The sequence below is a fragment of the Calliphora vicina genome, chromosome 2 (assembly GCF_958450345.1).
Source record: "Calliphora vicina chromosome 2, idCalVici1.1, whole genome shotgun sequence".
NCBI classification, from domain to species: domain Eukaryota; kingdom Metazoa; phylum Arthropoda; class Insecta; order Diptera; family Calliphoridae; genus Calliphora; species Calliphora vicina.
Genome location: NC_088781.1, coordinates 26,613,125 through 26,628,228, shown reverse-complemented (window position 1 = coordinate 26,628,228; position 15,104 = coordinate 26,613,125). Strand labels below are relative to the sequence as shown.

The following is a 15,104-nucleotide window of genomic DNA, read 5'->3' as shown; positions in this document are numbered from 1 at the left end:
TTGAAATTGATGGTGCAGAGTTTCCATTGGTTTATAAATCTTAACCTTGGTTTGAGTGATGGAGTTTCCCGCAAAAAAATGCTTTACGGGCGCAAGAAAATATTCAAATTTTTCTTTTTTCTCCTCAATTCACGCGGATATCAATAGCTGTCAAACACAAACTAAATGACACAGCTTGTTGAAATTTTGACAGTAGTCAACTGAAAGAGGGCCTGTTGAGGGATATTCAAAAAGTGACGGACTTATAATTGACCATAGCTCCCATCTACATCCGATAATTACTTTAACGATCGTAAAACTCCTAAAAACTTTGTATCTAAAAACAAGTTAATATAAATAAGTTTCATATGGAAAGAAATCACGCTACCTAATTTTATGACGATGGTTCATAATAGCTCTCCTAGAAGGTCCAATTTCGAAAATCTGTTTAACGAGCATAAATCTCATAATAATGTTGCTATCCAAATGAAATTTAACAGAAAAAATAAATAACGATCATGTAGATCGGTTCATAATTGGTCATAGCTCCCATATAAGGCCCACTTCCGAAAATCACCCATGAATATAAATTATTGAAATTTTAAAAGAAAAATGTTTTTGCTAATTTACTCAGTGTTGGGTATTATATGGCCGGGCTTCACCGACTATACTTTCATTCTTGTTTTATTTATCTAAATGTTTTTTTTTTATATTTGACCAAAAGAGTTTATGTTCATTTTGCTCACATAAATTTTCGTCTTGTTTATATACATGCAGACTCATTTATATTTATTATGTATTTATTTATTTATCTATCTACTTACTTTATTTATTTATTCCTTTCTATCTTTTGCTCACCTCACAGGTACACATCGATAGTAATGGAGATGCTGAGGGCAACTATACTGTCATTACTCTGCAGCATGACATGAACAGTGTAAACGCAGCCAATTCATTGGCAAAAATGTCTATGCAGCCAGTTGGATACTTTGTCTACAATAAACAGTCAACCATACCTGTATGTTAAAGTTTCCATTATTCTTTTGAGTTAAATTAAATTCAATTTATTTAATACAAACATAAATTGAATTTAATACGAAAATTTATTATGTTGGAAATTTTGGTATTTTTAATTCCAGGAATTTCGTTATATTAAAACTGATCGCCCCATACAATGGCAGAAGGGTAGACCGCCCTTGGCCGAACCTTTGTGCGGTTTTCATGGTGAACTATGTCGCTTGAGAAAATTGGATTGGCGCTATATAACATCTGGCTCGTTTTTTGGCTTATTCATGATAATTGCTGGCGTATTTCTTATTAAGTAGTGAACATATTTTTATATTTCATTTACATGATATGTTTTTATTTTTATTTAAAAGGTTGCAAAATATTTTTAGAGTACATTTATCATGGAAATAACTGCAAAGTTTTTTATTTTGTTAGGAATTTGTTTTGTTTAAACCAGAGACCAGTAATAACTATTATTTAATTTTTTGATATTTAAAAAGTTGGCTAGAGATTATTTTTGATTTTTACGTTGCTCATAACTCTAAAGAAGTTTTTTCGTCACCTTGCTTGCATTTTATTAGTAGATTCATTGTATTTTACCTTTAAAGTTGCAAAAAAAAGTAGAAAAAAGTTTTGTGAAGTAAAATAAATCCTTGTTGGTTTTTATAGTGTGTATTTATTTTCGGAGAATTTAGTTTCACAAACGTAAAACTGGAAAAGTATGCTATTTCTCTTATAATAAAAATCGGCTTCTACGACCAGTCTCGATGGTTCAAAGCTGACTATTTCACATACAGCTAGGGTTTTTATCCCGAAAATTCCCGGTACAAATTTCCCGGAAATTTTGCCAATTTCTAGTCGGGAATCCCGGGAATTAAAAACTGACGAAAATACATAGAAAACAAGTTAGAACTCTGTTTTTTTCACCAAAAAACAATGAAAAGTTTTTTACAGTTTTTTGCTTATATCTTGGGAGTAATAAATTGCATATTATTATTATTTATTTCGGATTTTTCGTATGAAAATTTAAAAAGAATTTATTTCTTATTGAATCATTCTAATTTCTTTAAATTTCTTCTTCAAATCCATAACAAAATAGCATCAAAAATTTATTAAATGACTAAATTTTTCTTCAATTAAAATCTAGTACAAAAAGGTTTAAGACCATTTTTTCAATTAATTTTGTAAATGGTTTGATTTATCAAAAATTTAATCATTCAAAGTTTGAATAAATTCTATTATTAATTAACTTTAAAATTAATTCAGTTTAAACAAAGGCTTTGGAATGAATTTAAAAAATTAAATATTAGGAATGGATTTATGGAATGAAAGGCTGACATTTTTTAATTACGGATTAAGATTTTAGTGAATTAAGCTCAAATTTTATTAATTAATTCGAATCTCTGCTATTTAATAATTATAACACTAAGTTTTTATATGAAATTTGACTATAATATTCCTAATTTAAAGTATCATTATATATTTCGGGAATAGCCGGGTACACGGGAAAGTAGAAAAAAATTTCCGGATTCCCGGCAATCAAAAAAAGTCGGGAAATTAAAAACCCTACATACAGCTGAATTTAAACTCTGTATGCACAGTGGTGTAGAAAAAAAAAGAGGGAAATAAATTTGAAACTTCTAAACAGTTATCACGGTTTGAATGAAATTTCACATGCGCAACGAGGAAGTATTGTCAAGTTTAAGTTTTCAACATGGTCCTCATGTTGAAACCTCGTGTATGTTACATTTTTAAAACAATTGTATTTCTTGGTTTGTGTTCCAATTTGAAACACCTTATCCAGCACTACAAAAAAACCTTGTCGTAGATATCAATTATCTACACATTTGAAAACTAAATTTTCAAAATTTTAACCCAGTTTTTTGATAACAGTGGGTACAAATATTTCCCAATTTTCTCTATTTTTCTTATATAGGACTAACAATAAATAAATATGTGAAATAGAAAAAGAATTGTTTAAAAATAAAATTTATATGCATTTGAATTTAAAAAAATTAAAAGAAGGCTATTTTTTGCTAGTTTTTTTTAAAAAAAAATACGTTTTTTTTAGTTGGCTAAAAAATTTCTAAGAAGATTTATAAGGAATTTATACTTTTTGAAAAGCTAACTTTAAATCAAATATTTTAACTGAAAAACATTTTGAAAATTTTTGATACCAATATGTTCTTAAATACTTCGTTATAGTGAAAAAACTAAAAAAAAATTAATTTTTGGGATTTTTCAAAACTTTATTGGGAACTGCGGGATTTCTGATACAAAATTTCAAAATTTGTTTTTATTTTTGCATTTTCAATAGCAGAATCTATACATATAACTGTAAAATGTCATTAAAAATATTTATAAATAAAAATTTTATTTCAATTTGAAAAATTTGTATCCTTGCAAAAACTCAATAAAGTGTGATATTTTTCAAAAAAGTATTCCATGAATTTTTTAATTGTAAAAAATTGTATATATCTTTTAAAAATAGACAAAATGCGCTATCCATTTATATACAACACCTTATGTTATTTACATGGGAAACTATTTCGCAGTGAATTTTCCTTTTTTATTTGACATATGGGGAATTTTATGTCATGTGAATCAACCATCTTTTGAAATCGATGTCTTCCGATAGAGATGAAATTTACACCAAGGTTAGTCCTATCAGATAATAATTCAGAAGCAACTTTTCAACAAGATCGGTAAAGAACTTTCTTTAATATTTCGTAAAAAAATAAAAAATTATATTTGATAATTGATAGCTAAGACGAAGGTTTTTATAGTGCTTGACAAGGTAATTTTTTTGAAATTGGAACACAAATCAAGAAATAATATCGTTTTATAAATGAACATACCCGAAGTTTCCTAATTTCTGGACCTCTGACCACGCCCCTGATGGCCTCATGAGGTCCAAATTCTAAATTTAAACTCTACACCATAGCATCTTCACGTATGTCCAATTTCATTCAAATCGGACTAACCGTTTAGAAGTTACAGATTTAATTCGCTTTTTATACCCTACACCACCATAGTGGGGAGGGTATAATGCGTTTGTGCAGATGTTTGTAACGCCCAAAAATACTACACCCACCTTAAAGTATACCGATCGACTTAGAATCACTTTCTGAGTCGATTAAACGATGTCCGTCCGTCCGTCTGGTCGGCTGGCTGGCTGTCCATGTAAACCTTGTGCGCAGAGTACAGGTTGCAATTTTGAAGATATTTCGATGAAATTTGGTAGATATTATTTCTTCGGCTCAAGGACCAAGCCTATTGAAATTGGATGAAATCGGTCCATTATTTCACCTAGCCCCCATACAAATGTCCTCCCGAAATTGGACTTTATCGGTCATAAATGTTTAATTTATATATGTATCTCCACAAATTCCGCTCCAAATAAGTTTTATATACACAAAATTCATGTCACCAAATTTTGTTACGATCGGTCCATAATTAGTTATAGCTCCCATATAGACCCGCTTCCGAAAATCACTTTAACGTGCATAAATCGCTTTAAAATGTTGGTATACACACAAAATTCAACATAGTTAACTTTAATATAGACGTAAATCACACGACCTAATTTCATGGTGATCGGTCCATAATTGGTCATAGCCCACTTCCGAAAATCACTCAAAAATATAAATTATTGAAATTTTAAAAGAAAAATGTGTTTGCTCTTTTACTTAGTGTAGGGTATTATATGGTCGGGCTTGACCGGTCTTTATTGGTCATAGCTCCGATATAAGACTCAGTAAGAGAGCTATATTCGGCTGTGCGGAATCTTATATACACACTTCACCAAATTATACTTTAAAATAAACATTTTAAATATTTTTAGGTAAAAAAAATTTAAAAAAAAAAATAATTTTTAAAAAAACTATTTTTTTAATTTATTAGTGAAAAAATTTATAAATTTCTTTATTTTTTAAAAAAATCCTATGACAAAAAAAATTGTTTGCTTAAAAAAAAATTCGAGTTAAAAAAATTTTTTCCCGATTTTGACCATTGGATATCCGTAGATATAGATCAAAAATATGTAAAAAATCGAGATTTCCTTATATCTCAGACATTTGTTGGGCAAATTTTTCGATTTTAAATAACAACCGAACCGTGTCTATAGCGGATATATTGATATATGAATCATGTATGTAAGTTATTTGAAGGCTATGGAATGTTGATTTCAACATACAGACGAACTGATGGACAGATCGTGAATAAAATCGCAAGTTTTTCGAATTAAAAATAAACTAAAATGTCCAAAGGACTCGAAAAACCCAAGGTCAAAAATTGGTGTTTATTCAGTGCTATAAAAGATAATCTAAACATTTTAAGACATCCTATAAAAAGGTACTGTATCTTACAAATTCTTCAATTGTACTGAATACATAATTACATAATAAAGCCTTTTCACATACAATTTAATTGAAGCTGCTATTTAAGCCAAATGAAAAAAGGAAAACCGGGTTAATGGCCTTGAGTAAAAGCGACTGTCTAGCTTTTCATATAAAGTGAAAGCAACATTAAACAAAAAACCTCCCACAAATTAGCAAATGTTGCAATAAAATTCTGTAACTAAGTTGTTTTAAATTGTTTCGTGCCACATAAACAGATACCACTTTACACATGTCCTTTGGATACATAATGTATTTGCTTTATAGCTCATCATAGGTGTGCTGTAATATAAAATATTACCTTTAAAGTACTCTAAGGGAAAAGGAATGAAATTATGTATGTGAAATTAAACAGTTCCCTAGAAATATAAAATGTGTTAAAAAAATGTGTTTTCAATTATATAACTCTTTACAATTTCAAGGATAACAACTCACTATATAAATGTTATAGGAGTAAAGCTGAAATTAATGATACAGAATTAGTGTTGCAGATATTTTTAACATATTTTTTCCCCCTTTGAGTTCAATAAGTGGTATGAACAAAAAAAATATTAAAACATTGTTTCGTTAGCATTAAAACCATCATTATTTTTGGTAGTTTCATATGATATTTATAATCTGCAATAAATGAGGATTGTTTGATACATATATTTTTCCTAACATTTGTTGTGGACATTAGGATGTCCATTATATTGAACTTTTCCCATTTTTTTGGTGCTCTCCAGCCCTAAAAATGTTCTATATCATCTAAATATTAAAAATGTGTGCTAAATCTGATAACGTTTAGATTTGAAGTTTCGGTTTTTAAATGTTGAAACAAAAAATACAGCTCAAAAATATTTTGTTTGTAACCTTATATAATTAATTATATCTAAATTTTAAAATTAAATTAAAATCAATTTCTTTTTTTGCAGGCATTATCGTTATGAACAAACATTAGCTGGTCTATTGTGGAAAATTGATATGAAAGATGTAACCATTATAAATGTGGACAATAATTGTGACTACAATAATTTAAAAAATAAAAATATTGTAAGTTTTCTTCATTATCATCCTTTTCTTCAACTATTTACATCTATATCTCTACTAGAGCGTTCAACCTAATTGATAAAGAAAAGTCAACATTAATGGCATTTAACTACTTTAACACATTAAATCCCCATTAATGTCAAACGATAAATAAGCTTTCAGTTAGTAACTAATTTGAAAATTAAATTTAAATAAGGAAATAAGCAGCTACAGAAATGGCTAATTGGTTGGTTTAACTTGTTTTAGAATAACAAGACTAAGGATTATGTTAAACTATTCCACGAATATACAATTCAATAATAGGTTTAACTTGTTGCTAAATAATTATACTATAAGGATTGCGGTTAACTAAGCAAATGAGACAATTAAAGTGTAAAACATGACTTTTATAAGTTATTAGCTGACCCGCTTCTCCACCCCAATTCAAATTAAAAATATTCTTTAATAATATGGAATTATATATGTTTATCATCGATATTGTAATGATATTATCCTTCCGAACCTTAAAATATCGTTCCAGTGAGTAAGATAGAGCTGTAAATCAAACATTATTCATTAACATTTTAAATTGATACCATAGATATTGCCTAAATTTCCTTAAAGCAATGTGAATGCAGAGTTTTACATAATTAGATACTGCAACCATTCAAAATTTTTACAAGTTTTTTTTAACAATATTATGGTCATTGTAATTATTTATATGATTGCGGTAACCATAATATGGTAAAGATACGATTCACATGATTGTAACTATCAGAGGAGTGTATTACAACTCAGTGGCGTGTATCACTTCCAGTTTTGAGTCTGGACTAAGTTCCCTAAGTTCACCAGTTGAGACCCTTAAGAATTCGAAGGAATTCTTATTGCCACAATTAACAATCTTGACAATATTAGCCCAATCATCTCGTTTGAAGGATACATCCTCCGAATTGCCACTATAAACGGCGATCTCGTCTTTTAACCAACCGTTATAGATAGGTACTGATCTTCCCATCATTCCGATCGATGACAGTTGCTTGAAAATTAACATGATCATGCCCAGATCTAGATCTCTTAATAATCTTCTTTTGGAAACCTTTAAGAGCGCTAGCAGTAGTTGAATACCCAGTCTTTAGTATCTTTGTTGTGGAATGCTGAATACTACCTTTTTTGAACCTTAGTTGTGGAATGTTGAACACTACCAGCTTTGTTTCTTTTAAGATCCGCTTTACGGATTTCCTTAAGGTAACTAGCCGGAAGTTTTCTTGCACTCTCCACCCTTGATACTTGTGAAGATGACGGTGATGTCCTTCTACTATCTACAGCTCTTGCCAAAGCCATGAGCGCTTCAAAAGTTGGCACATCGCCGTCTTTATTTTCACCTAAGCGACATGCTGATCCTACACCCTACTATCTACAGCTCTTGCCAAAGCCATGAGCACTTCAAAAGTTGGCACATCGCCGTCTTTATTTTCACCTAAGCGACATGCTGATCCTACACCCTTCGAATGCTTGCCTGGTCGACGTCAGCATCTGCATGACGCTCGCCAAAAGAAGACCAACCCAAAACTACAGTTACAGTACCGTAAATTCTTTAAAATTTAACAACGTCTTGTCGATTCTTTTTGAGAAGATACTTCAGCTCTGAGGTAAATGAAGCCGGATATCTCTTCTCCATTTTAGCCAGATAAGCTGGAAAATTCCGGGTTCCACTCCTAGCTTTCTCTTCCTTCGTTCGGTTGGTATTGAAAGTATCACGTGGAGTGGCACTTGGCAACTCCTCCATGGCGACCTGCCTAACAAGGTTGGCGACCTTAATGTCATGTGGGCGATCTTCTAACGATCGAATCCTTTGGATTCCCTTGCACTCATCGATAGGAAGTGATCCCTCAGCCTTCTAACTATCAGTAGATATCACAGTGATATCTAGCTACTCGTCAGAGAGCAGAGTCATCTCCTCGAACTTTTGAGTGGTACTAAATTCACCAAGAGAGTCTGTCGACACTGCCAGAAGCCTGAACACATCCAAAACCCTAACCTGCCCTTCAGGCTCCATTATCCTAGCATGAACCACCGTTAGAGTAAGACATCCCTCTAAATTGCCATCATCCCCCACGAATTCCTTGTCGTCCGTCATCAGTGCCCATGTCCGTATCGTCTACTCCTACTACATCCATTCCAATTAAGCTTTTATTTTCAATCTTGTTCCCACGAGTATGCACTTATTAAAGGGTCATCTCACACAGTGAATGCATGCGTTGACTGACGCTGAGAGGAGCTGTTAGTGGTTAGTTTCTTTAAGCAGTACTAACCATACAGGCCTTCGGCATTGCTACCAACCACGTTGGCCTTAAAAGCGCATATATAACGTTGCACTCATCGGTAAAGCCCCAAATAAACAAGGAGCCAACCTAGTCTTAATAGCAGTGCAGACAGCGAATGATATCACGTCCGCTATAATATTTTGACAAGATGTGTAATCTTTAGTCACGCATTCTTTTAAAGTTCTTTAAAAACCTTGAACACAGGAGATCAGAACCGCAGAATGTTCATAAGCACTCACATCTCGACAACTTTATTACCCCAAAAAGGTACTTTTAGTTGTCCCTTTTTGGTACCATAATAACATTAAGTCTGTTATCCTTTATTCTTTCTTTACTTAGAACCATATTGGTCAACTATTGTGTATTTAAGTAAAATAATTTAATATAATAAAAAAGTACCATTTGAAGAGAAAGTACCAATTTGCTTTTTTTTAAAGGTTTGAAATTTCAAGGTACTGCGCTTTGATAAACATTGTTGTGACAAAGATATGTCTCAAACGATTCAAATCTGTGTTCATATGCTCTAGAAAAAATGCAATATGTTTTCAAAAAGTAACAAACTATTTACCCGGATTTGCCTCAATCAACACTTTCCCACTCCAGTTCCAAATAAAATAATGTTAGTTAAATTTTGTATGACTATAGGAACAAAACTGAGTTAATAATTTTTAATAAAATGTATTTTCCCGTTTTTACCCCAAAAGAATTTGAATTTCCAAAAAGTACCAAATTTCTATTTGACATTTTTTATAGTAAAATAATATGATTTAAAATGTATTTTTTTTTATTGATTATAAAGATACATAGGGGCCAAACAAATTACCAAAAACATAATTTTTTTACCCGTTTCCATCAATATAGGGTTCGAAAAAAGTACCAGACACCTATCTGTTAATTGTTTAAGTAGATAAAGATGCACTTCAAATGTTTTTGGTATCTGTATTAGTTTAGAAGACATAAAGTTATCGTATTTTCTCTTTTTTCCCCCTAAACAATCGAATTTCAAACATGCCATCGTAATGGATCTACATAGGGAGAGAAAAACCTGTTGTGCATTTATAGGCGATGCTGTGTCAGTCGATCACTTAGTAACATTACACTTGTATATATATTAAAGTGCAAATTGAAAATATAATAGAAATAAGAAAATATAACGATGAAAAATACTAATAAACTGTAACAAAATTTAAACTCTATGTTTATTAATTGTTAAATTTGTATTAACTTTAGTTGGTTTTCTATTAATACATAAGGCTTTTATTTCCTCAATTAGATTGAACGCCTTAAGTAAAATTTTAACATCTATTTTATCCAATTTCACACCTATATAACCCAGCACTTAGACACACACTTAAACATTAATTCACTCACATAATTACTTCCTTTTAACCCATATTTGTCTATTTCATTTCCTTTCTTTTCATTTCATATTTCCTAACCATTTCTTATCACCTTAACTTTAGTATCAAATATGCCGTCAAAGTATATTGACTGGAGGCGACACAAATAAGAAGGCTTTTACAAATATAGGTGGGTTGGAGGTTGGTTACATTGGCAGACTAGTCTGTAACGAAACAATTCAATCATCTGCTAAACTTTTATTAAATTCATTAATGGGCAAACTTTTAGCGTAACTGTTTGGAAATTACAATATAATTAATTTCTTAAAACTTATGCCTAACTCTATTTGATGTTCTTAAATTATTTAATGATTGTATTTATATATTTTCGTTTAAGGTTTATATCGTGGCAATATAGTGGCCATGAAAAAGGTTTACAAAAAGACTGTCGATATAACGCGTACGATACGCAAAGAGTTGAAACAGATGAGAGAGGTGGGTAAAACTTTTGCAGTAAAGGAAAATTATTACAATATAATCGTTTAATATTAAAGTATATACAGAAATTTTGGTTGTAATTTGGACACATTATGATGTTTAATGATTCATTTTAATGGTTATGATGCGTATGATTAATATTAATATAATTAATAATAATCATACGTTAGATGACTTAATTATAAAGTTATTGTTAAAACTAGTGTACTTCTAGTACAATTTGTGGGAAACATGAAATTTCAATAGACAAAGAGTTAAGTTTTTATTTTAAATACAAAGCGCCCCATAGTTGGGCAGAATCAAAATTTTTTGGAAATAAATCTGATATTTCTAAACGGATGGTCCGATCGGGATGAAATTTGGGTAGGGTACCATCCCATTGCAAAGATTTTTATATTTTTGGAAAGCCGGAGTTTTAAAGTGGCATATTTTTGAATCTAATTGAAATTTGTTTGTAAGACCAAAAATTAACTTATCTACACAAAACAAATGAGTTCGGAATAAATTTGGATCAAATTGTCCCTAATATTTGCCATCCTATTAAAATTTTTATATAAATTTTAGTTTTAGAAACTCAATAAATATGTAATAAAGTCTCTATTTGTTAACCAAACTCAATGAAATTTTCAACGGTTTCTAAATTTGTCATTCTAAATAACAAAGTGTAAAAAAACTTGACAAAACGAAACAATCGAAAATCTCAAATAAGGTATTTTTACATTTTTGCAAATAGGGTCAAAATTTCCTTAGGGACTGGGAAAACACGTTGAGGATAAATAGGGAACACATCAAGGTTTTCAGGATTGCTTTCCGATTTCTGAGCCCAGCTTTGGTTTTTTAGAACATGTGGCCCAAAGTTGAAATTTTGATAAAAAAAAATAGGCCAAAATCCGAAGGGCGTAGGGGCGACATATTCGAAAAATAAAAAAATTTTGTTATACAAAAATATTCTCCGTAAAGATACCTTACAGAAAAACATAAAGTTGTTATATGATCTTAAAGAATTAAGTCACCTTTTCGACCAAAAACAGCAAAAATTTACTATCCCAAATATGGTATTTTTTTACAATTTTGTCCATAGGGTCCACATTTCCATTGGGGCTGGGAAAACACTTTGGGGATAAATAGGGAACACATAAGGGTTTTCAGGACAGCTTTTTCCTTTTTTAATCCCAGCTTTGGGATTTTAGAACATGTAACCCAAATTTTAAATTCTGATAAAAAAATAGGTCAAATTCAGTAGGGGCAACATATTCGGAAAACAGTACATTTTTTATACCAAAATATTCTACGTAAAGATACCTTACAGAAAAACATAAAGTTGTTATATGTTCTAAAAGAAATTATTTTTTTAATAAAAAAAGAGTTAAGTCATCATTTCGCCTCAAAAAACGTCAAAAATTTCCTATCCCAAATATGTTTTTTTTTTACATTTTTGCAAATAGGGTCCAAATTTCCTTAGGGACTGGGAGAGCAGTTTGGGGATAAATGGGGAACACATAAAGGTTTTCATGACTGCTTTCCGTTTTCTGATCCCAGCTTTGGAATTTTTGAACATGGGACCCAAAGTTGAAATTTTGATAAAAAAAAATTGGTCAAATTCAAAAGGGCGTAGGGGCGACATATTCGAAAAATAGGACATTTTTTATACCAAAAGATTCTCCGTAAAGATACCTTACAGAAAAACATAATTTTGTTATACGTTCTTAAAGAAAGTTTTTTTTTAATAAAAAAAGAATTAAGTCATCTTTTCGCCAAAAAACAGCAAAAATTTATTATTTTTGAATTTTAAAATTGAAAATCGTTTATTTTTGGATTCATTATTGATGTTGCTCTGAAGTCTTTTGCATATTATTGGTAATTTAGTTGTCTAACTAACAAAAAAAATCGACTCCATTCGGTTCAAAAGTACGCCCTATATCTTTAAAAAAGCTGACTAAGGTATGTCAAAATTTTTAAAATTAAAATTTTGAAATGCCAATAACTCGGAAATTATAAGAGATAAATAGCACATCTAGCCGAGCACTTTCTAAAAATATAAAAATCTTTGAAATCGGATTGGAAACCTAAAAATTGCAGGTGTTTAAAAATTTCACATCTCCAAGGTATCCTACTTTGAGCCGCCATAGCGCCCCTGGAGCATATGTAAAGCCCACTTTAATAACTTAAACTCGAATGCTCTTTGGCTACGATCGCGTCAAATTTTATTATGATCGGACCAGCCGTTTAGAAATTCCAGATTAATTTCTAAAAAATTTTGATTCTGCCCCACTGTGCAATGCCCATTACTTTGAATAAATTTTTATTGTACAGATGCATTAAAATAAAAAATATCGTATTTTTATAATAAAATCGGTTTTTACCAAAAAAAATCTTTTTTTTAAACCGCTTTACCTACAGACTTACGTTTTTTCTATAAAACCTTTTTTATCAAGCCAAAAATAACGTTTTGTTTTATTAAAAACAACAACAAAATCGTTTTTTCACTAAAATCGTTTTTCACTTAAAAAAACTTTTCAATAAAAAAAATTTTTACTAAAAACCATTTTTTTACTAAAACAGTTTTTCACCAAAAACCCGTTTTTAACTAAAAACGTTTTCACTACAAACGTTTTTCACTTAAATAGTTTTTTTCGCAAAAACTTTTTCACCAAACAACAGTTTTTTAACTAAGATCCATTATTTTACCACTAAAGCTTTTTGTCATTATCAACCGTCTTTTCACCAAACAACCGTTTTTTAATAAACCACTATTTTACAAGCTAAACCACTAAAGCTTTTTATCATTATAAACAGTCTCTTTACTGAAACCCATATTTAACCAAAGAACCGATTTTTACTAAAACACCATTATTTTACAAGCTTTTTATCAATAAAAACCGTTTTTTACTAAAACCGTTTTTAATAAAATCAGTTTTGTACTAAAACCGTTTTTAATAAAATCCGTTTTTTACTAAAACCGTTTTTAATAAAATCAGTTTTCACTAACGGTTTTTATAAAAACCGTTTTTCACCAAACAACCGATTTTTTTTCAAAAAACAAAATCAATAATAACAAGTAAGAGAGCTATATTCGGCTGTGCCGAATCTTAGATACCCTTCACCAAATTATACTTCAAAATAATTTTTTTTTTAATATTTTTAAAATTGTTTTTCGAATTTTTTTATAAAAAACAGTTTTTTTTAATTTTTTTTTCTTCGAAATTCGAAAAAAAAAGGTTTTTAAAATTTTTTTTTAATTTTTTAAAGATTTTTTTTTTTTTGGAAAAATAATTTATGACAAAAAAAATGTTTGATGAAATAAAAATTCGGGTTAATATATATTTTTTCCGATTTTGACCCATTGTAGGTCCAACTTACTATATACATCGTTACAATGGACTTTAAAATATCTATCATTAGATATCCATATTGTCTATATTAATGACTTAGTAATCCAGACATAGATAAAAAATATGCCAAAAAACGAGGTTTTTTCCGCTTTTTTCCTTATATTTCAGCCATTTGTGGGCCGATTTTATCGATTTTAAATAGCAACCGAGCCGGAAGAATTCCCGACATATTGATGTGATGAATCATGTATGTAAGTTGTTTAGGGGATACGGAAAGTTGATTTCAACATACAGACGGACATAGCTATATCGACTTCGCTATCTATAAAGATCTAGAATATATATACTTTGTGGGGTCGCAAATGAAAAATGTAGAAATTACAAACGGAATGACTAACTTATATATACCCTTGCCACTCATGGCGATGGGTATAAAAATCTTTTACAAAAGATAATATTTGTCACCAAAAACACTGTAGTTGTAGAAATTTATGATCTTTGCTTAAACTCTAAAGCTTAACCTTCCGATCTACTGATAACTATTACAAATCGTTCCCACTCTACATATAACTTTAAAGCAGCTTAATATGTGTATTTCTCCTATTAAATTTTCAGATACGACACGAAAACATCATCAACTTTATAGGCGTATCCATTGATCATGGCTCCGTTGTCATTTTCACTACCTACTGTGCCCGTGGTAGTTTGGATGATGTTTTGGCCAATGAAGATCTACACTTGGATCACATGTTTGTGTCCTCACTGGTTAGCGATATTCTCAAGGGCATGATATATTTACATGATTCAGACATAATTTCTCATGGCAATTTGAGATCCAGCAATTGTTTAATAGATTCAAGATGGGTGTGTCAAATAGCAGATTTTGGTCTGCATGAGTTCAAAGTGGGTCAAGAAGAGCCGCAAAAGTGAGTTGAAAATAAAAATTACAAACAAAATTGAATGTCTATTATTATTTACTTACATAACCAATAAACAAGAACAAAATATTTGTTATATTTTTGTAATTTGATACATTTCGCCATGAATATTTGCACATTTCAATTACAATTATTATTTTCTATTTTTTTGTCGCTTTTTGCAAATAACAGAAAAATAACTTTAATATAATTTTTCTTATTTCCCTTTTATCTCTTGTGATTTTTTTTTTGTGGTTTTCCTGGTAAATTGGTTTTTTCTTAAATGATAATTTTGTATTTT

The 15,104-nt window shown here is 30.2% G+C and overlaps 1 protein-coding gene across 1 annotated transcript in view; it reads left to right on the top strand.

Moving 5' to 3' along the window:
• The window catches only part of Gyc32E (Guanylyl cyclase at 32E), a 157,614-nt gene that overhangs the window by 128,883 nt on the left and 13,627 nt on the right, over positions 1–15,104 (top strand). The window contains exons 11-16 of the mRNA XM_065499909.1: positions 845–997; positions 1,119–1,300; positions 6,299–6,416; positions 10,180–10,246; positions 10,454–10,551; positions 14,502–14,812. Of these exons, the coding sequence (XP_065355981.1) occupies positions 845–997; positions 1,119–1,300; positions 6,299–6,416; positions 10,180–10,246; positions 10,454–10,551; positions 14,502–14,812 (929 nt within the window). The remainder of the gene's footprint in view (positions 1–844; positions 998–1,118; positions 1,301–6,298; positions 6,417–10,179; positions 10,247–10,453; positions 10,552–14,501; positions 14,813–15,104) is intronic.